The sequence below is a fragment of the Lampetra planeri genome, chromosome 37, assembly GCF_965212315.1.
Source record: "Lampetra planeri chromosome 37, kcLamPlan1.2.h2, whole genome shotgun sequence".
NCBI classification, from domain to species: Eukaryota; Metazoa; Chordata; class Hyperoartia; order Petromyzontiformes; family Petromyzontidae; genus Lampetra; species Lampetra planeri.
In genome coordinates, this window is record NC_136143.1 from 3,857,948 (window position 1) to 3,881,743 (window position 23,796).

The window sequence follows — 23,796 nt, forward strand, 5'->3', positions numbered from 1 at the left end:
GGGAGAGTGGGAGAGAGGAAGGGTGGGAGCAGGGAGAGTGGGAGAGAGGAAGGGTGGGAGCAGGGAGAGTGGGAGAGAGGAAGGGTGGGAGCAGGGAGAGTGGGAGAGAGGAAGGGTGGGAGCAGGGAGAGTGGGAGAGAGGAAGGGTGGGAGCAGGGAGAGTGGTAGAGACGAAGGGTGGGAGCAGGGAGAGTGGGAGAGAGGAAGGGTGGTAGCAGGCAGGGAGGGTGGAAGCAGAGAGGGAGAGTGGGAGAGAGGAAGGGTGGGAGCAGGGAGAGTGGGAGCAGAGAGGGAGTGGGGGAGAGGAAGGGTGGGAGCAGGGAGAGTGGGAGAGAGGAAGGGTGGGAGCAGGGAGAGTGGGAGCAGGCAGGGAGGGTGGGAGCAGGGAGAGTGGAGAAAGGGAGAGGGTAGAGAGAGAGATCAGCAGCGTGAAAGCGAGGGAGAGGTAAGAGTGGTAGCAAGGGGAGAGAGGGGGGTGGGAGGGTGTGGGTGGCGTCAAAATACAAAACTGCCCGCGTCTCTATTCGGATTCAATCCACTTCGCTGCATGTGGAGCACTGAGGCAGCATCGCTGACTCCAGAGAGAGAGAGGGGGCACACCAGGAGTCGGGAGATCATCCAGAGACGGACAAGAGAGAGACGGCAGAGCAAGAGACACGGAGAGAGAGAGAGACGGAACGCAAGGGAGAGGAAGAGGCGAGAGAGAGAAAGAGGAGAGAGGGAGGAGTGGGAGATGCATATTTTCCAGATCGCCTCGGTGGAAGAGTTGGAGATGAAGACGGAGGATGAGGACGAAGATGTGATCCAGGTGCTGAGCCCCGTCAAAGGGGACGAACTTCAGGGGCCTTTGGGATACCGAGACTCCCTCAAGTCCCTGCTCAGCACCAGCACTTTTCAGGTGAGTTCAGGTGATGACAATGAATGTTGATGACCATATCGATGGAGGCCCAAGGTGATGTGGATGCTGGTTGACACGAGGGCTCTCACCTGGCTGCATGACTCCGCTTTGCTGCAACAATTCCTCTGTAACGTTCACCCTAACCCCTGTAAACATAACCCTAATCCCACCTATAACCCTCACCCATAACCCTATAACCCTCACCAAACTTATAGCCCCGAGCCCAAATCCCATCGATAACCATACCTATAATCCTCATGTTAACCCCAAATCATGTAACCTTCACTCTGAAACCCTCACCCGAACCTCTAACACCAACCCCACCTATAACCATCCCTATGAAGCTAAAAACCTCGCCATAGCCCTACCTATAACTCGAACACGATCTCTAACCTTGCCACTACCACCTAAACCCTAATTCTGCACCCCTATACAAACCTTCCCCACTTCCGTGCCCCTCCATGGATGCTTCCCGCTCTCCAATGTCCCGTGTTCTGATGCCCTAATCCGCGTGCCCGCCCCCCCTCTGTCCCCGTGTCCCCATGTAGGTGCTGGTGGTCATCCTGGTGTTGCTGGAAGCGCTCTTCGTGCTGGCAGAGTTGCTCCTCGACCTCTCCATCATCACCTTCCCGCAGGCCGACGTCGTGCACGAGGTCAGCACACGCGAACATCCTTCATCATCATCATCCTCAGCCACGTCACCACCATCACCACTCATGATTATCACCCACCATCCACATTGCAGCCGATTACATCCATACTCTCTTCTCTATCTACCCCCTCAACCAATAGCCACATCACTCCCTTCAGCCTCATTACTGACACCCCACTCTCCATCAACCTTGCATCACCTCCACGCCATCACACATCATAGCCCACCATCACCTCTGCTGCTCTGTGACAAAATAAGGCACTATCGGTGTGTCAGTGTGATGTGTCAGTGTATGCGATGCGCGTGTGACAGTGTGTGATGTGTCGGTGTGTCAATGTGACAGTTTGTGTTCGAGTGTCAGTGTGCACGTGTGATCTCCATCACCTCCACACCACTCAAACCCCCATCACCTATGCTGCACCCATCACATCCCCATCCCACCCTGTTCCCCATGGAGCTCCGCGTCAATGTCTATGCAGAGTACAGGGTTCGATTTTTCCATTCGCCCACGATTGGGGCACCCTTGCGTGTCCTCGTGTGCGTGTGTCGGTGTATCGGTGGGTGTGTGCCATTCGTGGCAGTGTGCGTCGATGCGTGTCGGTGCGTGCGAGGAGGGTGTTACTTTTTAGTAGTGTGTGCGCGTCTGTGTGTCATCTTTTCATCGGTTGCGTAACGCTGTGTGGAAGCTACCTGGTCTTTCGCTACGCACGAAGCTTTCTTGTCTTCTCGACCACAGTCATTTCCTCCTCCCTTCTCTACGCTTGCGAAACATGAACCCCCCTAATGGAACATCTTCGCTGGTTAGAAACATTTAGGCTGGCCTGCCTACGATCAATCGTGGGTTTAACCAGGCTGGATTGTGTGAGGAGCTCACAAATCCTCGAAAGATCTGGACAAAGTCCCATCGGTGAGCACCTCCGGCAGGCAAGGCTGCGTTGGCTGGGCCATGTAGCCCGCATGCCCATTCACTGCATGCCCAGCCTCCGCATGCCCAAACAGCTTTTGTTCGGTCGGATCGAGGGAGCTAAACGGGCGCAGCACAGGCTAGAGAAGAGATTGAGTGATGTGGTACAGGAGGATATGGAGCTGAGTGGACTTGCCGATGACCGGTACCAGCGGTGTCAAGATCGGCCTCTGTGGAGGAGTCTCGTGAAGGACGCTACTGGGCAGTTGGAGGCAGTCGCCCTCCAACAACAACGGAGGGCGGAGGAGCGACGCTCACAACAACGAGCGGAGCGACGGGTGGCTAAAGCACAGCAAGTTGTCACACTAGGGGGCACAGGTGGTGCATCAGCCAGTCATCTCGGTCATCTGAGTCAGTCGACCCGTGGCACCTGGGTGTGCCCCGTGACCTCCTGCCAGCGGGCGTTCGACACTTCACGTGGCCTCAACGTGCACATAGCCTGGCACAAGCGTCGTGGTGACGTCACTGCCACCTAGTGGCGAATGGCGGTTGTGTGTGAGAGGTGGTGTAGCGGTTAGCGCTACGCTGCGCCACGAACCCAGCATCTCGGGTTCGATTCCAGCTCATGGGCACCACCGGTGACGATTATCTGAACCGGTCTTGGGCCTCCCCTAGGTCGACTCAGCCTCAAATGAGTACCTGGTGCGTTGTGTAAACATCGCCACTGGGGAGACAAATGCGGTCGGGCGTGGTGCTGGCCACCCACCTCCTCGTGTACCGTTCCGGCCTTTATAGGTGCTCGCTAACAGCACTTGCCCCTACAGTCTGTAAAGGCTATACGGGGATCTTTGTCTTTGTGTCAGTCAGTACATATCAGATGGTCGCTCACAGCACTTGCCCCAACAGTCTGTAAAAGGCTATAAGAGGAATATTTGTGTTTGAGAGCCAAACGCTCATTCATGGAATTGTTCAAACATCCGAGTGTAGGAAGTCCCTCCTCAACGATGATTTTCTGGGTAATTCATTGGCATTATTACATTAATATCTGCATGTAATGTACTGCACACCAATCACAATACATGCCGACACGACAGTGACTTAACATATCAATTAGAAACTGTAGTATCATGTTTTTTTGCCACTCAGACCTCGATGTTTGAACTAACTTTCATCCTATCGCTACGACCACGGTTATTTTGCCCGTGAACTTCACTCAATGATTCCTCCACCCATGTTGAGGACTTGGACTGTTTAGTCTCAACCATACTGTGTTCACCACCACCACACTGCAGGTCAAAACACTCACTCAACCACTCACTCACCACACTGCAGGTCTAAACAACACTTACTCAACCACTCACTCACTCGCCACACTGCAAGTCAAAACAACACTCAACCACTCACTCACCACACTGCAGGTCAAAACAACACTCACTCAACCACTCACTCGCCACACTGCAGGTCAAAACAACACTCACTGACACACTCACTCACCACACTGCAGGTCAAAACAACACTCACTCACTCCCCCATGCATGGCATCACCACGCATAACACGAGCCTAGGTTGCAAGCAGAGGACAATGTTGAAAATCAATTGTTGTTTTCTACTACGCTCCATCGATATTATCTATGCTTCCACGCCTTCACCAACTCACAATGGTCCACATGCTCAAGTAGTCAAACAACCCACGTGGCTAACAGGGCATGGGCAAGGTCTCATTCAGCAGTGGATTGACACTTACATTGTACTGATTTTTCTCTGAACAGTGCCATGCATATGCGGTAAAGTGGGGGGGCGGGGAGGTCGATTGAATCGACGCTGGGCTCGCTCGCTCCATTCAGTGTGGAGGTCGATCAATAGGTGACCCGGTATTGTGCGGCCACGCACGCACCCAAACCCGGCCAACCCGGGCCCCCCGTCCCCTCGGGTCCCCTTGCTGGTGGCTCTGTGGTCCTCCTGGGAGCAGAGGGGGGGGGGGGGTATCAATCCACTCTACTTGTCAGACTGGGGGAAGAGAACAAGAGTCTAGAAATATCTGCGGACGGTGGAGTAGGCTCACAATAAGAGGTATGCATTTTTATTATTAATATATATGTGCAACGGTTACTATACTAGTTGTATTAGAACTCATTGACAGAAGAGATGATGACCAGGGTCAACCAAACGGGAGGGGTGACGGCATTGCAAAATCATCTCACGCGAGATCGACTGTTGCATCGCGTGACCGTGAAGGATGGCGACGAATTGGGGAGGCCCTCGTGCAGCGGTGGATAGATCACGGTGGGTGATGGCCAAGCGAAGATCGCGGTGAAGTTTCTCACTCTGCAGCAGTTACCCAGCGTTCGCAGCAATGAATCATAAGGTTGTCTCGCCAAATTCAGCACACTTATAGTCAACACTTCTCTGCCACACCTGAACAGTGGTGGTCATGGTTATTGGGTTTTTTTTGTGCGAAATTTGCCCATTGCAATTGTGTTTTTGGGAAGACAATTTAATTATTCAGGGAAGGCACATTTTAAAAGGTACTGTTCACACCAACATCAGTCTTGAACGGTGGCCCAGTGAATGAGGAGTTTGCGACAAGAGAACACAGGGCCGGTGTTCGCTCGCGCCCGTGACCTTCTCCGTTCGACCTCTCGGAAACGCGCCGCCGTCTGTCGTCCCCTGGGCTCGTTACGATCGCCGGACTCGTGATTGGCGCCCGCTAATTCGCGCGGCGATGATGGGTGCAACGGCCTGCAGGTCACCGACTTCAGGGAAACATTCCTTCTCCAGCTTTTATCGGAAAAACAACAGCGACTGTAATTAGGTTTTTCAATGAGAATTCGATTAAAGCTGAAAATGGGTCTTGCAATTATCTTTCCACCCGTTATGATTTCATGTGTGTGCAAACAGGACGAGAATCGCTTGTTAATAACCAAGAAGTACCAGTGTCAATGTGATCAGGGGAAATCAAGATGTTTGGGAAAAACAGTAATGAATGTGTTGTTTAATTCCAGAGGGGGAAAATAAATATTTAGAAAAATCAATGAGCATCACGTGTTGTCTTGAATATTTATTTTCAGCCCAATTTTGCAGCCTCCATTCAGGTTTGTAATCAATTCCTGTGGTTAATTTGCAAACGGTCGTTATAACGACATCTCAAGCGAACGCGAGATGGTTAACACCACCTTCACCGAAGTATCTGACGCACCCATACTGGACATCTGTGAAAAAAAAGAGCTTTATACCTCATCGGATTCCTCCAGTCTAAATAAAGATTCTGATCTTCTGCAGTCGCCCCAAATCGCCTCGGGTGAGACCCCTCTCCTCTGATCCATATTCAATTCCTGTCCCTCCGTGCACAACCCGCCTCACACCAGGTCTTCAACTTCCTGTCGCTGGCCGTGCTGACGTTCTTCGTGCTGGAGCGGCTGGCACACGTCTTTGCGTTCGGCATCGTGGCGTTCACGCGCTCGCGCCTCGAGGTGTTCGACACCTTCGTCGTGTGCCTCTCCTTCGTGCTCGACATCGCCTACGCGTCGCGCCGGGACGCCTTCGACGCTGCGGGCCTACTGGTGCTGCTGCGGCTGTGGCGCCTCGCCCGAGTGCTCAACGGTGAGCGCCGAGTTGCGTCGCGGGGCCGTCGTGGTTGCCGGAGATAATTGCAAGAGCAGACACCACCCATAGCCTTAGCAGGCTGTCTGCGGTGAGTGCTGTTGGCGAGCAGCTATCAAGGCTGTGGCACGGCGCAAGATGCACCCGGACGACTTTGTGTCCCCAAGTGCTGTTTACGCACCGCGCCAGGTGCTTGTTTAAGGCCCAGGTGACATAGAGGAGGCCCACAGCAAGTTCAGATATCATTCGCCCCCTGATGTTAGTAGTGGCTGGGAATTGAACTCCGGTCGACAGGTTCATAGTGAAGTGCACAAAACACTGTGCTACGACTCTCCACACCTCTGCTTCATATAAACACATGGAACTACAAATATGACTGTGTATAAAGTTTCTGCTTCAGTGAATCTATAAAACACGTTCCTTCGGAGTGGGCAGGTAGGAACTTGGTTGGACAGCGCATTCGTGCACGACAGAAAGCTCGCGGTCACGTGACGCACTTCAACCAATCCGGGAGCGTACATGTTTGGGAAGGGCTATGCACGACAGACAAATAATCCCTGGTGGGTAGTGTGGAACTGTTGTTCCTACCTGTAAAAGCTCTTAAGTAAGCCTAACTCTGATGAGATACTGAATGTCGAAACCAGTCCAGAGCTTTCTTGTATTAAACCATTAGAGCCCGGGTTGTGGAAGCCCCGACTTACGGAAATCCTACTTTATGGAAATGCTCCCATAAATATATATATATATAATTTTAAATGTGTAAATGTTCGCGTTCGTTACGTAAGCACAAACAGTGCAGCGCGGTGAGGTTGTGGATGAATACCGCGGAGCAAGGCGTAAGCGTCACACCTTACGCCTCGCTCCAACAAAGCGCCGCTTTGACCGAACCGGAGCTTCACGAGCGTTAAGTAATTCTTTTCCTTTTGTAGCATTACATAATTGTTTGCTTTCTACTTTTAGAACTATCTTTTATCCCATGTTTCTATTGCTAGTTTTCTTAATTTTAAGTTTATTCCACGAGTTACTTACTGTATGTGTCGTGTTCAACACTCTGGACTGGGAGGCAACATTTTTATTTAACAACTTCCCTAGCGGGTAACACTGAAGGTAACTCGGGTTCTATAGTAGGTGATGTGGCTATGTGAGTAGCGAGTTAACTCGAGACGAAGACCCGGAGACGACGAGACGCGGGACCCCGGCTTGAGTCCACAGACGAGCCAAGAACGCTCTCGGGACTGCCCCTTGATGCCCCTGGGCGTGGCCTCGCTCCGCCTTCGGCCACGCCCCCTTCGAGACCTTTCCCAAAGGATCCTGACCGAGCATCACGTGTCCCACTCAGGCTACCACGTCCTCACTTGCCATCTCTCTCAGGCCATCACCAGGACTATGCCCCCTTGGGGCTGGCTGACATGCCGCACTTACTCTGGTGCTAGAGAGGCTCCAGACGCACTCCTGTAACAGTAGCTGGTGCGAACACCCTGGTGACACCATTTACGTCACTACATATGTACTTTATTTAACACAATTACGCTTCGATTGCGTATGGTCTCAGCCAACAGCGATCGGAGAAGTCTAGGCCTAGCCGAATGCACGGTAAATGAACATTCGGAAGTGACGACTTTCTGTTAACAATTATTGTTAAAATGTTTTGTGGTATTCATAAACAATCAGATACAGTATATGTCCTGTTAGTTTAATTATGAGTAGTGTTAGGGTAGATATTTGATGAAATGAAAGAAGCATAGGAAGTGCAGAGCATATGTACAGCGATACGGTACAGATAGTGGTTGAAAACAGACGACAGCACTATATAGTAGAGATAAAAGGATAGGGAGGTACAATTACTTCCTGCTATGGGATTTAATCTTGATTTTGGGGGAAATTTGTTCAGTTTCTGACATACGGAAAATTCTGGTTACGGATCGTTCTCGGGAATCTAACCCTTCCGTAGCCCGGGGACTGCCTGTACTGCTGAGAATATGCACACCGAGAAAGCTGTGCGACCGATGAGATATATAAAATACAAGCATGGTGCGTCAACCACTGCGCCATTCACACAGACACCACGCGCACGCAACATGGAACACTGATGTGTGTTTAGAAGTCACCCTCCATCAAAACCCCCTCCCCCCCCCAGAGGCAAGCTGCCAATAGAGGGTCCTCTAGGCTAAACAAACTGGGCTCCGAGACATTTAATTATTCTATGAGTGCAATCTAAATGCGAGCATGATTATTTTTATTAATTGTCCGATTTGGGGTCACGATTCGAGGTTCACGATTCGAGGATCGATTCCTATTTGCGGCGGAGTGGCGAGCGTGCAGTGCCCACAGGGCCTGCAGGGGTCATCAGAACCCATTACATACAACACATGCCAATCAAAAGTAATGGATTCTGACAAGCATGACCCTATGCATATATCGAATTAAGGAATCGGTGTATCATTAGTTGCCTAGTCTTTACCACCGTGTTGGTATGGTGAAGGTGGGTCGGGGGTTCAGGGCCACCACCGATGTTAGCTGCAGCCTGGAATTGAACTCAGGACGAAGGGTTCATAACACAGCATGCTAACTGCTGCACCACCGCTCATCCATACACATTGTATAGTAAATATATATCTGGTATCTGATCCATGTCGTTTGAATCGAACATTATATGCACGCGCAGTAGAAATCGGCCGGTATACGATGATACGCCATTCGGGCCCTTCAGGGAACACCAAAAACGCGTACCGTACCGGTTCTGTTAAGAACGGTTTCTATGCCCCCACCATGCTACGATATTTCTGCAGAGGGGAAATGGGAGTAAACATGAACTGCAGGACGAATAGGTTTCATACCAGAACATCTACATTCTCATTTCGACCACTGTGCATTCACCCTGCTGATTGTTCTCCAAAGTAGCTGGCAAAGGTCCAGCTGTTCCATTTATTTCCAATTAGAGGAATTCAATTGGCATGTCTGTATTATGAAGCCCTGTCGACTCGCATGCTTTAGCAGAGACCAAATTAAATTCCACAGTGTCACCGCCACCAACAAATCCATTTGTCAATTAAGTACAAAACCAAACTCACGGAACAATATGAGAGAGAAAGAAAACACTTCTTGAATCGCACCGTTACACTGCTAACGCCTAATTCTAGATTTGAAGCTTTCGTGACTGCAAGGATTCATACTCTTTAGTTTTTTCGGTAAAGTCACGTAGGTAAAAAATGAAAAAAAAAAATCACGACGTTTCGGAGGCAACACAAGTCTCCGTCATCAGGTGGGACCGTCACAGCCAGATTTGCTGTATCAAGTGAGGCAGGGATTCCAAGATGCAAGTTCTTAAATACAAGTTAAGGGGGAGGAGAGGGGGGGAGCTTATCAGAATGTGGTAGCCAATGAATGGAACGTATTGGGGGGGGGGGGCTAAAAGAGAGCACGAGGTGCGCACCAACAGGGACTTGCGCACAAACACGTCCACGTCTACTGCTAATGCCTGCCAACCGCTGGCCAAATCTAGCGGGTGCGAGCGGGACCTAAATTCCCTAAAACACGCGCGCGTGCGTGTGTTTGTGCGCGACGTGCCGGGGTGACAGGCATCGTGATGTCGGTGAAGATCCAGGCGCAGCGGAAAGTGCGCAAGCTCAAGAAGGAGAACGCGGCGCTGGAGGACAAGGTGACGCAGCTCAAGGAGCAGTGCGCCAAGCAGGCAAGTCGCGGATCACACTGGCAGTTCCACCGTCACCACGGTTCATTATTACCACAGATTACAGGGACCTATCAATAATCAAGACTGTAATAAACTCGGTGGTTTTCTTTTCTATCAGTTGTCACTTGGTGGCTTACGACGAGGATGGATAAACGTCTTAAACTCCTTCCTCTCTGGTAAATATTATTATTTTATTTGGGCTGTTTGACCCAGGAAAGCCTCACTGAGTGGCAACACTCTTTATTCAGAAGTTTTCCCAGTTGGGGATCGAAGATTGCTGTGCATTTCCCAATTAGGAAATTTGTGAATCTCCACAGCCACAGTCTACCTGCTTGAATGAGCATTGAGCATCAGTTAAATGCCCATTCAAGCATAAAATAACTTCTGTCATTAAAACTAAGATCGGTACCGTGTGGAACAAGTAGGTTACATTCTACCCTGTGTATACAGTAACAGGTCTAAATGCAACAAACTACAACATTACTCAAGAGAGCATATCAGTTTTGATAATTTATTGTGCTCACATTCGAAACATTTTACCGACAAACTCCCAGACGCAGTTTGTGTGCGCCATGCCAGCACTGGCGTAGCGTCATTGGCAAGGGTCCTGGTGCAAGAAACGAAATGTGGTGTCCCAGCCCATTTTCACCCCCATCTCTTCCGAGCCCGGCGCCTCTGCTGTTTCGCCCCGTGGGTCTTTTGTGCAGTTGCATTGTCCGCACACTCGATGGTCGACAGCTACGCCACTCCTCTAGCCACTGTGGTTCTCGCTCTGCCCCTGCTGTGTTTAGGAGGAGGAGCTGGCCCGGCTCAAGACGCAACAGCATCAACAGGCGGCGGAGAGTGTGAATCATCACGCGAGCGTGGAGAGCGTGGACTCGCCAGTGCCCGTGCACACCCACGCGGAGAAGCACCCTCTCAAAAGAGGGACGAGCCACTCACTAAATCAGCCAAGTCACCCAGCCACTCACTCCAACAGCCGACCAGACCAATGAACCAGCCGACCAGACCAATGAACCAGCCGACTAATCACACAGATGCACGAGTACCCAGCCAGTTATCCACACACGGGGCTTCGACCTACTCAGCTACGTAAGCACCCTGTGTTGATCCAGGCCACCCATCCGGCAGTAGAATATTTCACCGTATAAAACTTTTATGGAGGCGATTGCATGTTCATAGGCAGACAGACTCTGGGCAATGCTGCAATAGATTTCCCTTACTGTGAAAATTTGGTGACACCAAAATGGAAAAGTGGACAACGGGCGTTTCAACCACCCAACACCGGACGGCAACATTGATGACGCGCGAGAGGTAGCCACCACGGGAAACACTGCCGAAAGTGCATGTTCTGTAGACTTAAGTGCCACTGTCACAGCTGTACAACCGGAGTTTTGTTACAATGTACAGGGACGTACAATGCACAGCAGCGGGGAGACCAGCAGAAGAGACGCGCAGCCTCCCAAGTCCTTGGCACGTCACCCCAGCCACGCAGCATCTACAAAACCAAACCCCACAACATTTACAAAACCAAAGACCAAAACGCTGAAACGAACGTTCTAGGCATGCGACGAATCATTAACGTTGTTTTTTATGCGTACGATGTCCACATCGAATCGTGTTTGTAGGAATCGATTATTTACGAGATATGCAAATTATATTCAAACTATATGTTTATCTTAAATTTAAGCTACTGAAGTGAACGAGGGATGTATGAATGAGACCAAATACAAATAATGAATAATACAAACGGCAGCACAAATATTTTTTTAAAAGATTCTTGAACCAAATCACAATTTATAAATCACGCATAGAACCACGCGTGTGGGAATTTCATATGATTTATGCAAATTGTATGAATATTATATGCTTGCATTAATGTTTTAAAATTACTATTAAAAATTAGAGCGGTACAAAAAAGGACGGAAAAAATAATGGAAACGAAGGCTTCTTAAATCAAAACGGCAACTCAAAATCATGACCAGTCATCGAGTCGTGGCGGGGATGAATTGTTACACGCCCAGCAGGCGAGCAAAGTGTTCTGCTGGAGTAATGTATTCACTGGACATCTGTGAAATAGAGCTGCACAGCTCACCAGATTCCTCCAGTCTAAATAGAGATTTGGATTCTGATTCTGCAAATCCTCAACAGGTCCTGCAGGTGGCAATCTTGTGTGGTTAACGAAACTGTGCGTTGGAAACACCTACTGCAAAAATAAAACATTATTTATTTACCCAAGAGAGCCACGCTTGAGTTGCATTTACTCTTTTTCAGAAGGGTCCTGCCGCTGCATTGGATTTTTATTTGAAGACGTTTTTTAGGCAATTACTGAGTGTGTTTATTGTACGTGGGAAGAGCCGGAGCACCCGGAGAAACCCCACACAGACCAGGGGGCAACAACACTATCAGTAAGAAAGTTATTTCAAACCAAGTAATATGTAAAATGAGAATAAACACAACTGAAAAACTAAACTTGGCTTGAGACTACCTTCATACGGAACCCATTTTATTAAAATCTGGTTTCCATGGGACAGTCAGCTCAAGTTGAGTCGAGTTTAAAGTCCCGTCGTAATATATTTCACGTTACCTTGTTTCCATGAGACGGTTAACTCGAGTTGAATTGTGTCTAGTTTCCAACTCAAGTGGATTTGACATTACAGTCCATGGCAAGCTGGCTATTTGTCCCAAGTCAAGACCCAAGTGCCACAATGGGCAATTGTGATCAGTCCGCCCCCGTTTGTAAATTAAGTGACCCAGGCAGCTCTTGCACATTAGGCGATCAATGTCTCTTGAATTCCTAGGTGGTTAAACCAAATACATTTGAACTTGAGTCCCACAGCTTACCGTGGTCTGCCACTGCTGGTCTACTTTCCGGCAGCCTCATCGGCCAGCGGGAGATGCCAATCCACGGGAGGTCTGCTCCGCAGCTTCCACACAGGCGGGTGTTTGTGCTGCTCGGCAACGCGGTTCCGTTCATTTGCCCGCAACGCCTCCTAATGACGCGACGGCACAGGGGACACCACGCAATCGCAAACAGCTCGGTTAGAGCACACTGGCACGAAAACACAAAATTGATTCTTGAGAAAATCCACACCTCCAGATTGTTACAATTCATCGAATCGCTGGGGTAAGGGCAGTTAATCATTACATACCTATAGAGCACTCAATTTTGCTATTTATCTTGAAGTGTGTCTTTTTTCCCTCATACATTTTACGTTTCTAATAAACCATGCCTTTTTTTCATTTCCTTCGATTTTATGGTGGGAGAGTTAAATTTTACACAGCGAGATATTTTGTATCGAACTTTGCACGCCACTCCCCCCCTTTCAAAAAGGCTTTTGTGTCTGCTTGCAAATAAAGTTAACGATAGGATGTTGACACCAGGAGGGATGACATCACCACATGTACCTCACTCTCGCAGGGTGGCACACAATTCAAACATCTCACCCTCTGTCGCGGTGAATTATGTTGGTGGTGGCCATTCGTTTAGTAACTACGCTGCCCCTCAACCATCTGAAACTCTCTACCCAGGCAAATCTGTCTACTTGTCCCCTCTCTCTGTGTGCTTTTAAGTCACTCTTCAAAACATTCCTCTTCCACCCAATGCCTTTAGAACCCCTTCATTGCTTCCCATCTCTTCTTCCCTGGCTCCGGTAACCGATTCAAGTCATCACATTTTCCTCCTCTGGATTTCTGTGCTCCGACATGTTTGTTACGTTACGGCCGCATAATGAACGAAAGCTGTGATTGTGGAGTCTGAACAACTGACGGCGGATGTGCGTGTCACCTGATTGGAAACTTTCGAGATGACAAATTACGAATGAGTAACCATCTGAGGAGACCCCACTACCTACGAAACCCACTTCCATAAGAATACTGCTTATTTTCAGCACAGGTGTTATTTTCACACTAAAACTAACCCAACTACACAGATGGTTTACAAAAAACCGGGGGTGTATTCCTTGCAGAAACCTTCTGTAAATTATTAACTAAACTCGCGCAATTTACAGTTCTAGTGCAAGCTGACCGCATGCTTAGGCTGGTTTTAACAAACGTCACATACACAACCCCAACAAGCATGACCACGATTCAGATGTGGCCGAAAAGGGTTGACTATACTTTTTCTAAATGAGACATCATTATGATTCATTGATTATTTTGTAAACGCTGGATACCTGCTGCATTGTGAAACATGTTACTGTCAGTTGTATTTCTTTATCATCAGCCAGGATCTATTTACTACGAGCTGAAGTTCTCCCATGGTCACACACGCTCCAAACCCACACACAGGACACAGACACAAGACGCACACAAACATAGGACACATTCACACGGAACATACACTTGGAACTGAGACACACGGGGCAAATACAGGAGACACACACATACAAGACACAAACGGGCCACACAAACATAGCACACACATGCAGGCCATAGGAACAAACAAAACACCCACGGAAAAAAACACACAGGAGACACACACATGGGTCACACGCACACTGACCACTAACTAATGAGACACACACAAAGGTCAAACACAGGACACACACAATGCGGCCCTGCCTTGGCCAGCTCGTTGCCCGTCCTCTCCCACTCACGACACAGGTCCAGGTCTCGTCCCCAGGGACTGCAGTCCGGCTTCTCCCCGTACGTGTACACGTGGTGGAACCTGTTGCTCAGGCTCCTGCAGAGTCTCAGCTCGGCCCGGTACACATCGCAGCTGCGCGGCGGCTGCGAACGAAGACGTGGGAAGGGAAGGGGGGTCACGAGTGCGACTTTGATTAAGACGTCGTTAGGGGGGCGGTGTTAAGTTGCAGGGTTTATATGTCTGGCTTTGGTTTTTACGTTTATAAGTAAACGGGGTTTGGTCTGAGTTAAGTCCGCGGTCTGAGGTTTCAATTAAAGGCTGGGTTAGAGACGACGGTTAAGGCTGGGTTCAGGTCACGGTGTTAGGGGCCTGGTTACAAACCAGGTTACGTTCAAAGTCAGACATGGGTTAAGTGCAGTTAGATCTGGGTTAGGTCTCGAGTTAGACCCGAGATAGAGCTGGGTTAGGGATAGTATTAGACCAGGATAGTATTAGAAGACGGAAGTTTGTGTTGCCTCCTAAACGTCGTGATTTATTATTAAATTTCTATTATTTTTATTGTTATTTATTTTTTACCTACGTGACTTTGCCGAAAAAACCTAAGAGTATAGTGTTAGACCCGAGTTAGAACTGGGTTAGGGATAGTATTAGACCCGAGTTAGAGCTGGGTTAGGGATAGTATTAGACACCAAGTTAGAGCTGAGATAGGGATAGTATTAGACCCAAGTTAGAGCTGGGTTAGGGATAGTATTAGACCCGACTTAGAGCTGAATTAGGGATAGTATTAGACCCAAGTTAGAGCTGGGTTAGGGATAGTATTAGACCCAAGTTAGAGCTGAGATAGGGATAGTATTAGACACCAAGTTAGAGCTGGGTTAGGGATAGTATTAGACCCGACTTAGAGCTGGGTTAGGGATAGTATTAGACCCGAATTAGAGCTGGGTTAGGGATAGTATTAGACCCGACTTAGAGCTGGGTTAGGGATAGTATTAGACCCGACTTAGAGCTGGGTTAGGGATAGTATTAGACCCGACTTAAGAGCTGAGTTAGGGATAGTATTAGACCCGACTTAAGAGCTGAGTTAGGGATAGTATTAGACCCGACTTAAGAGCTGAGTTAGGGATAGTATTAGACCCGAATTAGAGCTGGATTAGGGATAGTATTAGACCCGAATTAGAGCTGGGTTAGGGATAGTATTAGACCCGAATTAGAGCTGGGTTAGGGATAGTATTAGACCCGACTTAGAGCTGGGTTAGGGATAGTATTAGACCCGACTTAAGAGCTGAGTTAGGGATAGTATTAGACCCGACTTAAGAGCTGAGTTAGGGATAGTATTAGACCCGACTTAAGAGCTGAGTTAGGGATAGTATTAGACCCGACTTAAGAGCTGAGTTAGGGATAGTATTAGACCCGAATTAGAGCTGGATTAGGGATAGTATTAGACCCGAATTAGAGCTGGGTTAGGGATAGTATTAGACCCGAATTAGAGCTGGGTTAGGGATAGTATTAGACCCGACTTAGAGCTGGGTTAGGGATAGTATTAGACCCGACTTAAGAGCTGAGTTAGGGATAGTATTAGACCCAACTTAAGCGCTGAGTTAGGGATAGTATCAGACCCGAATTAGAGCTGGGTTAGGGATAGTATTAGACAACACTTAGAGCTGGGTTAGGGATAGTATTAGACCCGACTTAGAGCTGAGTTAGGGATAGTATTAGACCCGACTTAGAGCTGGGTTAGGGATAGTATTAGACCCGAGTTAGAGCTGAGTTAGGGATAGTATTAGACACGACTTAGAGCTGGGTTAGGGATAGTATTAGACCCGAATTAGAGCTGGGTTAGGGATAGTATTAGACCCGACTTAGAGCTGGGTTAGGGATAGTATTAAGACCCGACTTAAGAGCTGAGTTAGGGATAGTATTAGACCCGAATTAGAGCTGGGTTAGGGATAGTATTAGACCCGACTTAGAGCTGAGTTAGGGATAGTATTAGACCCGACTTAAGAACTGAGTTAGGGATAGTATTAGACCCGAATTAGAGCTGGGTTAGGGATAGTATTAGACCCGACTTAGAGATGGGCTAGGGATAGTATTAGACCCGAGTTAGAGCTGGGTTAGGGATAGTATTAGACCCGACTTAGAGATGGGCTAGGGATAGTATTAGACCCGACTTAGAGATGGGTTAGGGATAGTATTAGACCCAAGTTAGAGCTGGGTTAGGGATAGTATTAGACCCGACTTAGAGCTGAGTTAGGGATAGTATTAGACCCGACTTAGAGCTGGGTTAGGGATAGTATTAGACCCGACTTAAGAGCTGAGTTAGGGATAGTATTAGACCCGAATTAGAGCTGGGTTAGGGATAGTATTAGACCCGACTTAGAGCTGGGCTAGGGATAGTATTAGACCCGAGTTAGAGCTGGGTTAGGGATAGTATTAGACCCGACTTAGAGCTGAGTTAGGGATAGTATTAGACCCGACTTAGAGCTGGGTTAGGGATAGTATTAGACCCGACTTAAGAGCTGAGTTAGGGATAGTATTAGACCCGAATTAGAGCTGGGTTAGGGATAGTATTAGACCCGACTTAGAGCTGGGCTAGGGATAGTATTAGACCCGAGTTAGAGCTGGGCTAGGGATAGTATTAGACCCGAGTTAGAGCTGGGTTAGGGATAGTATTAGACCCGACTTAGAGCTGAGTTAGGGATAGTATTAGACCCGACTTAGAGCTGGGTTAGGGATAGTATTAGACCCGACTTAGAGCTGAGTTAGGGATAGTATTAGACCCGACTTAGAGCTGGGTTAGGGATAGTATTAGACCCGACTTAGAGCTGGGTTAGGGATAGTATTAGACCCGACTTAGAGCTGAGTTAGGGATAGTATTAGACCCGACTTAGAGCTGGGTTAGGGATAGTATTAGACCCGACTTAGAGCCGAGTTAGGGATAGTATTAGACCCGACTTAGAGCTGGGTTAGGGATAGTATTAGACCCGACTTAGAGCTGGGTTAGGGATAGTATTAGACCCGACTTAAGAGCTGAGTTAGGGATAGTATTAGACCCGAATTAAAGCTGGGTTAGGGATAGTATTAGACCCGAGTTAGAGCTGGGTTAGGGATAGTATTAGACCCGAGTTAGAGCTGGGTTAGGGATAGTATTAGACCCGAGTTAGAGCTGGGTTAGGGATAGTATTAGACCCGACTTAGAGCTGAGTTAGAGATAGTATTAGACCCGACTTAGAGCTGGGTTAGGGATAGTATTAGACCCGACTTAGAGCTGGGTTAGGGATAGTATTAGACCCGACTTAGAGCTGAGTTAGGGATAGTATTAGACCCGACTCAGAGCTGGGTTAGGGATAGTATTAGACCCGACTTAGAGCTGAGTTAGGGATAGTATTAGACCCGACTTAGAGCTGGGTTAGGGATAGTATTAGACCCGACTTAGAGCTGGGTTAGGGATAGTATTAGACCCGACTTAGAGCTGGGTTAGGGATAGTATTAGACCCGACTTAGAGCTGAGTTAGGGATAGTATTAGACCCGACTTAGAGCTGGGTTAGGGATAGTATTAGACCCGACTTAGAGCTGGGTTAGGGATAGTATTAGACCCGACTTAGAGCTGGGTTAGGGATAGTATTAGACCCGACTTAGAGCTGGGTTAGGGATAGTATTAGACCCGACTTAAGAGCTGAGTTAGGGATAGTATTAGACCCGACTTAGAGCTGGGTTAGGGATAGTATTAGACCCGACTTAGAGCTGGGTTAGGGATAGTATTAGACCCGACTTAAGAGCTGAGTTAGGGATAGTATTAGACCCGACTTAGAGCTGAGTTAGGGATAGTATTAGACCCGACTTAGAGCTGGGTTAGGGATAGTATTAGACCCGACTTAGAGCTGGGTTAGGGATAGTATTAGACCCGACTTAGAGCTGGGTTAGGGATAGTATTAGACCCGAGTTAGAGCTGGGTTAGGGATAGTATTAGACCCGAGTTAGAGCTGGGTTAGGGATAGTATTAGACCCGACTTAGAGCTGGGTTAGGGATAGTATTAGACCCGACTTAGAGCTGGGTTAGGGATAGTATTAGACCCGACTTAAGAGCTGAGTTAGGGATAGTATTAGACCCGACTTAGAGCTGAGTTAGGGATAGTATTAGACCCGACTTAGAGCTGGGTTAGGGATAGTATTAGACCCGACTTAGAGCTGGGTTAGGGATAGTATTAGACCCGACTTAGAGCTGAGTTAGGGATAGTATTAGACCCGACTTAGAGCTGGGTTAGGGATAGTATTAGACCCGACTTAGAGCTGGGTTAGGGATAGTATTAGACCCGACTTAGAGCTGAGTTAGGGATAGTATTAGACCCGACTTAGAGCTGAGTTAGGGATAGTATTAGACCCGACTTAGAGCTGGGTTAGGGATAGTATTAGACCCGAGTTAGAGCTGGGTTAGGGATAGTATTAGACCCGAGTTAGAGCTGGGTTAGGGATAGTATTAGACCCGACTTAGAGCTGGGTTAGGGATAGTATTAGACCCGACTTAAGAGCTGAGTTAGGGATAGTATTAGACCCGACTTAGAGCTGAGTTAGGGATAGTATTAGACCCAAGTTAGAGCTGGGTTAGGGATAGTATTAGACCCGACTTAGAGCTGGGTTAGGGATAGTATTAGACCCGACTTAGAGCTGGGTTAGGGATAGTATTAGACCCGACTTAAGAGCTGAGTTAGGGATAGTATTAGACCCGACTTAGAGCTGAGTTAGGGATAGTATTAGACCCAAGTTAGAGCTGAGTTAGGGATAGTATTAGACCCAAGTTAGAGCTGGGTTAGGGATAGTATTAGACCCAAGTTAGAGCTGAGTTAGGGATAGTATTAGACCCGAGTTAGAGCTGGGTTAGGGATAGTATTAGACCCGACTTAGAGCTGAGTTAGGGATAGTATTAGACCCGAGTTAGAGCTGGGTTAGGGATAGTATTAGACCCGACTTAGAGCTGAGTTAGGGATAGTATTAGACCCGAGTTAGAGCTGGGTTAGGGATAGTATTAGACCCGACTTAGAGCTGGGTTAGGGATAGTATTAGACCCGACTTAGAGCTGGGTTAGGGATAGTATTAGACCCGACTTAAGAGCTGAGTTAGGGATAGTATTAGACCCGACTTAGAGCTGAGTTAGGGATAGTATTAGACCCAAGTTAGAGCTGAGTTAGGGATAGTATTAGACCCAAGTTAGAGCTGGGTTAGGGATAGTATTAGACCCAAGTTAGAGCTGAGTTAGGGATAGTATTAGACCCGAGTTAGAGCTGGGTTAGGGATAGTATTAGACCCGACTTAGAGCTGAGTTAGGGATAGTATTAGACCCGAGTTAGAGCTGGGTTAGGGATAGTATTAGACCCGAGTTAGAGCTGGGTTAGGGATAGTATTAGACCCGAGTTAGAGCTGGGTTAGGGATAGTATTAGACCCGAGTTAGAGCTGAGATAGTTCTCGTGTTAGACCAGAATCGCGTCTCGTGTTAGAGCCGCGTTCGTTGAGCCCGGGCCGGGTCTCGGGTTGGAGCCGCTCACCACCTCCGCCACCTCAAGCCTCCACATTCACACACCAAACCGCGAGACAACTTCACCAGCGCACTGCTGCTGCTGCCACTGCCGCCACTGCTGCTGTTTGTGTGTTTTGTGTGTTTCACGACCCTGAGGGGCACCGTCCCTGGCACCGCAACCGCTAGGCCGAGACGCCCTCCGATCGCCGGCGTCGCAACTCGGGAGCGTTTTAAACCTCGCTGCGTCGTGCCGGGGGACATTCGTGGCTATGCTGGTTAATGACGACGTCTTAGCGGTGACCCCGCGACCTTGAGTCGAGGTCGAGAGGCGCTGAGGGGGGCAGCTCACCCTCCAGGACGACGCCGCGACGTCTCCGCTGCTGCTGCTGCTCGCCGCCATTGCCGCCTCGTCACGGTCACGTGACCCCTCCCTCCCCCAGGGAAACAAGAGACGCGAATTTTTAAATTATTATTATTACATGTTATTACAGATTATAACGTTATAATAACATAATATAGTATTTTTGTGTTATTGTAATGTTTATGCTAAATTCATATATTGTGTAATATGTTATAATATATAGTATAATGTTACAATAACATGAAATTGCATGTAATTATATTATATTAATATATTGTTATTAAAATATATGATACGATATTAATATAATATATTATAATACTATTATATTAGAATATCACAATATAACAACATATTATTCATATATATTAATATTTAATTAGAATGCATGATCAAAAATAATATATTATTACATAATTGTATATTTCACTTTTTATATACAATTCTATAATATTAGAATATATAAGCAATTATTATTCTTAAAATAATTATTATAATCAATAGAAATATCAGCACCACCGTCAAAACAACATCATCATCATCATCAATAGAGCCGTCTCATTCGCCAATTGGCCACAAGCTCAGGGAATCAACTTTCTAAAAAATTCTAACGTCGGGGTCCAACGTTGTGCTAACGTTAGGACGACGTTGGCATTTTTGTTGGTAGGAACCACCTGGTTCCACCAGTCCACAGGGGATTATTGTGTCCGTCCGTCCGTCGTGAATCCAAAAATGGGAGGGGTGGGGCTGGGTGGAGAGAGGAGGGTGGGGAGGGGCTGGGTGGGGAGGGTGGGGAGGGGCTGGGTGGGGAGGGACTGGGTGGTGCTGGGTGGGGGGTGGGAGGGGTGGGGCTGGGTGGGGGGTGGGAGCAGTGGGGCTGGGCGGGGAGGGGCTGGGTGGGGAGGGTGGGGAGGGGAGGGTGGGGCTGGGTGGGGGGTGGGAGGGGTGGGGCTGGGTGGGGAGGGGCTGGGTGGGGAGGGGAAGGTGGGGAGGGGCTGGGTGGGGAGGGTGGGGAGGGGAGGGTGGGGCTGGGTGGGGGGTGGGAGGGGTGGGGCTGGGTGGGGGGTGGGAGGGGTGGGGCTGGGTGGGGAGGCGCTGGTCACCCCGTGGTGCACTTATAAAACTCAACGTTTAACCTACTCACGCCGGCTTGTGCCCGCCCTCACAGTCGGGCATATTTGCGGAATACACCACGCCGTCGTTGACCCTGGCCATTGAACGAGCAACCCAACGTTCCTACCAGCTCCCTCCGCAGGAATGTGTTCATTGGAAGTCGGCTCGGTGGGCTGTTGATGGTTTATTTTTTCTTTAGGGGTAGGGGGGGTCTCTCATTACTCGACGCCAAACATCTCCATTGTTATAGTCACACCCTGCTTTATAATTCAGTTCGAATTTTGTTAATTTACTTTACGTGATACACGAACGGCAGAGTTAAATCAAAGTTAACAATTCACAAAGATCTTTTTTTTTACCTTCGGCTCATAACTCGTGGTTATAAGCCCCAGTAAACAAGCGACGTCGGATTAACGTTGCTCCAAGTTGACTCAACTTTCTCCAACGTTAACCCAACGTTGCGCGTTTATCAGTGGATGGGAGCACCCCATGCCACTCCACTCGCTCTCTCCCTGCCGTCTCGGAGAGTTTCCCTGCACAGGGCTGGCTGTGTGCTGCGGGGCTGTGTGCTACAGGGCTGTGTGCTGCAGGGCTGTGTGCTGCAGGGCTGTGTTTGACACGGGGTTGTGTGCGACACGGGCTGTGTGTGACGCAGGGGCTGTGTGTGCTGCGGGGCTGTGTGTGACGCAGGGGCTGTGTGACACGGAGCTGTGTGTGACACGGGGCTGTGTGTGTCACAGGGCTGTGTGTGACACACAGGCTGTGTATGACACAGGCTGTGTGTGACACAGGCTGTGTGTGACACAGGCTGTGTGTGACACGGGGCTGTGTGTGCTGCAGAGCTCTGCGAGTCTGCGTGCGGCTTGCTGTGTGCGCTGCTTGTCGCCTGGTGGTGCTGTAGGTGGCGCTGTTGTCACACGAATGAGCGACCCCCGATGGGCTCCGGGTCCCGCGGACTCCTCGTGGCGCGAGACCCCCGCGGGCACCGGCAACAGCCCCCCGCCCCTATCCCCCAGGTGCCACGTGGCGCGAGAGATGGGGGACACGGGAGGAATGATTCAAAACAAGGGGCCGTCCATAAATGACGTCATGCGATTATGGACGATTTTTAATCCCCCCCCCCCTCGTCACACGGCGTCACAAAAGTCAGACCCCCCCCCTCAAATATGACGTCACAAAGCTCTGCCCCCCCCCCCCCCCCAAATAAAACATGCTTCAAATCGCTTTAAACTATTGTCATTGTAGTGCGTATTTAATGTGGCGCTGCACTCTCATGTTGTAGGAGAAAACATTTATTAAAAAGTCTATTTAATCAAGTAGAACATGTCTATATTTATTTAAATTTGCGCATTTTGATGTAACGTCACATTTCTCACCCCCCCCCCCCTCGTCACACATCGTCACAAATGTCTGACCCCCCCCCCCCCTATGTGTTTGACGTCATTTATGGACGGCCCCAAAGTTCCCGATAGTGGTAGGCGAGGTGGGGGTTGTGTGGTGGTAGTTGTGATGGAGGTTGTGCGGCGGTGGTGGTGGTAGTTGTGATGGATGGTTGTGGTATTGCTGGTGATAGTGACGGAAGTTGTGGTCGTGGTTCCGATGGAGTTGGTTGTTGGCGCTGCAGGGCCTGCGGTGTTGGTACAGGTACACATAGAGACACTCCGTGGGGACACTGTTGTGTTCTTGCGAATGGCAGCAGTATGTTCAGGAACGTAATGCCAATGTCGAGGTCTGCTGATCGCTACGACGAGAGGTGTCGTTGTTCTGTACCTCCTCCGCTGAAAGAGCGCAGGCCACAGTCGGTTTACTATGTGGTCCTTAGTTTGGGTTGCTAAGTGGTTACCATACATTGTCATGGTCTGCATCACAGTGGAGGTTCAAGCGCCCGTGATGCTATTCTAAAGAGTAGGCTGCGTGTGCCTGTAGGACAGCTGCCATCAGCCCTCCCCTCCCCCCCAATGTCAATCGATTCGACCACTGCTCAGAAGTGGCATAGCTGAGCTGCATCGGAGCTTGTGATTGAGATGCCAGGGACATTAATGACCCGATGAATGCAAATCCACACTTGTTGTCGTAAACACATAAAAGCGATATTTTGTAATCAAGTTGTAAAAAAAAATCACGAAAAGATTTAGCTGTTTTTTTATACACAAAACACTAAACTGGTCCACACTAGCTCATGAAACCAAACCACTGTACATTGGTAAAATTCTGTCACCTAAATTATAGAAAAAATCCCTTTCCACCGTGGTAATAAGCAAAAGATGTCAAACTTCGTTTCACGTTATTTATATATGTGTGTGTGTGTGTTTATAAGAAAAACCCCACGTATACACACACACGATGGAAGGTCTGTTGCAATACATCTCGAGTAAATTGTGTTCACCTTTCACACTTTGACATCGTTAATTCCACTGCCTCGAGTCGTGGGCGTTACCAGAAGATCTCGGATCGCGGTGGGGGTAGAGAGGTGGCGAT

The 23,796-nt window shown here is 48.8% G+C and overlaps 2 protein-coding genes across 2 annotated transcripts; one reads left to right on the forward strand and one right to left on the reverse strand.

Moving 5' to 3' along the window:
* The first annotated feature begins 501 nt into the window (after positions 1-501).
* LOC144730947 (voltage-gated hydrogen channel 1-like) lies at positions 502-10,709 on the forward strand. The gene is made up of 4 exons (XM_078611827.1): positions 502-898; positions 1,447-1,551; positions 5,820-6,054; positions 9,633-10,709. Exons 1-4 carry the CDS (start codon positions 548-550, stop codon positions 9,821-9,823), a joined length of 882 nt encoding a protein of 293 aa, XP_078467953.1. The 5' UTR covers positions 502-547; the 3' UTR covers positions 9,824-10,709.
* C37H22orf39 (chromosome 37 C22orf39 homolog) lies at positions 10,243-20,294 on the reverse strand. The gene is made up of 4 exons (XM_078611828.1): positions 20,194-20,294; positions 14,309-14,476; positions 12,590-12,738; positions 10,243-11,243 (listed from the first exon to the last, which is right to left on the reverse strand). The coding sequence occupies exons 1-3, from the start codon at positions 20,242-20,244 to the stop codon at positions 12,610-12,612; spliced, it is 348 nt and encodes a 115-aa protein (XP_078467954.1). The 5' UTR covers positions 20,245-20,294; the 3' UTR covers positions 10,243-11,243; positions 12,590-12,609.
* Positions 20,295-23,796: the final 3,502 nt, after the last annotated feature.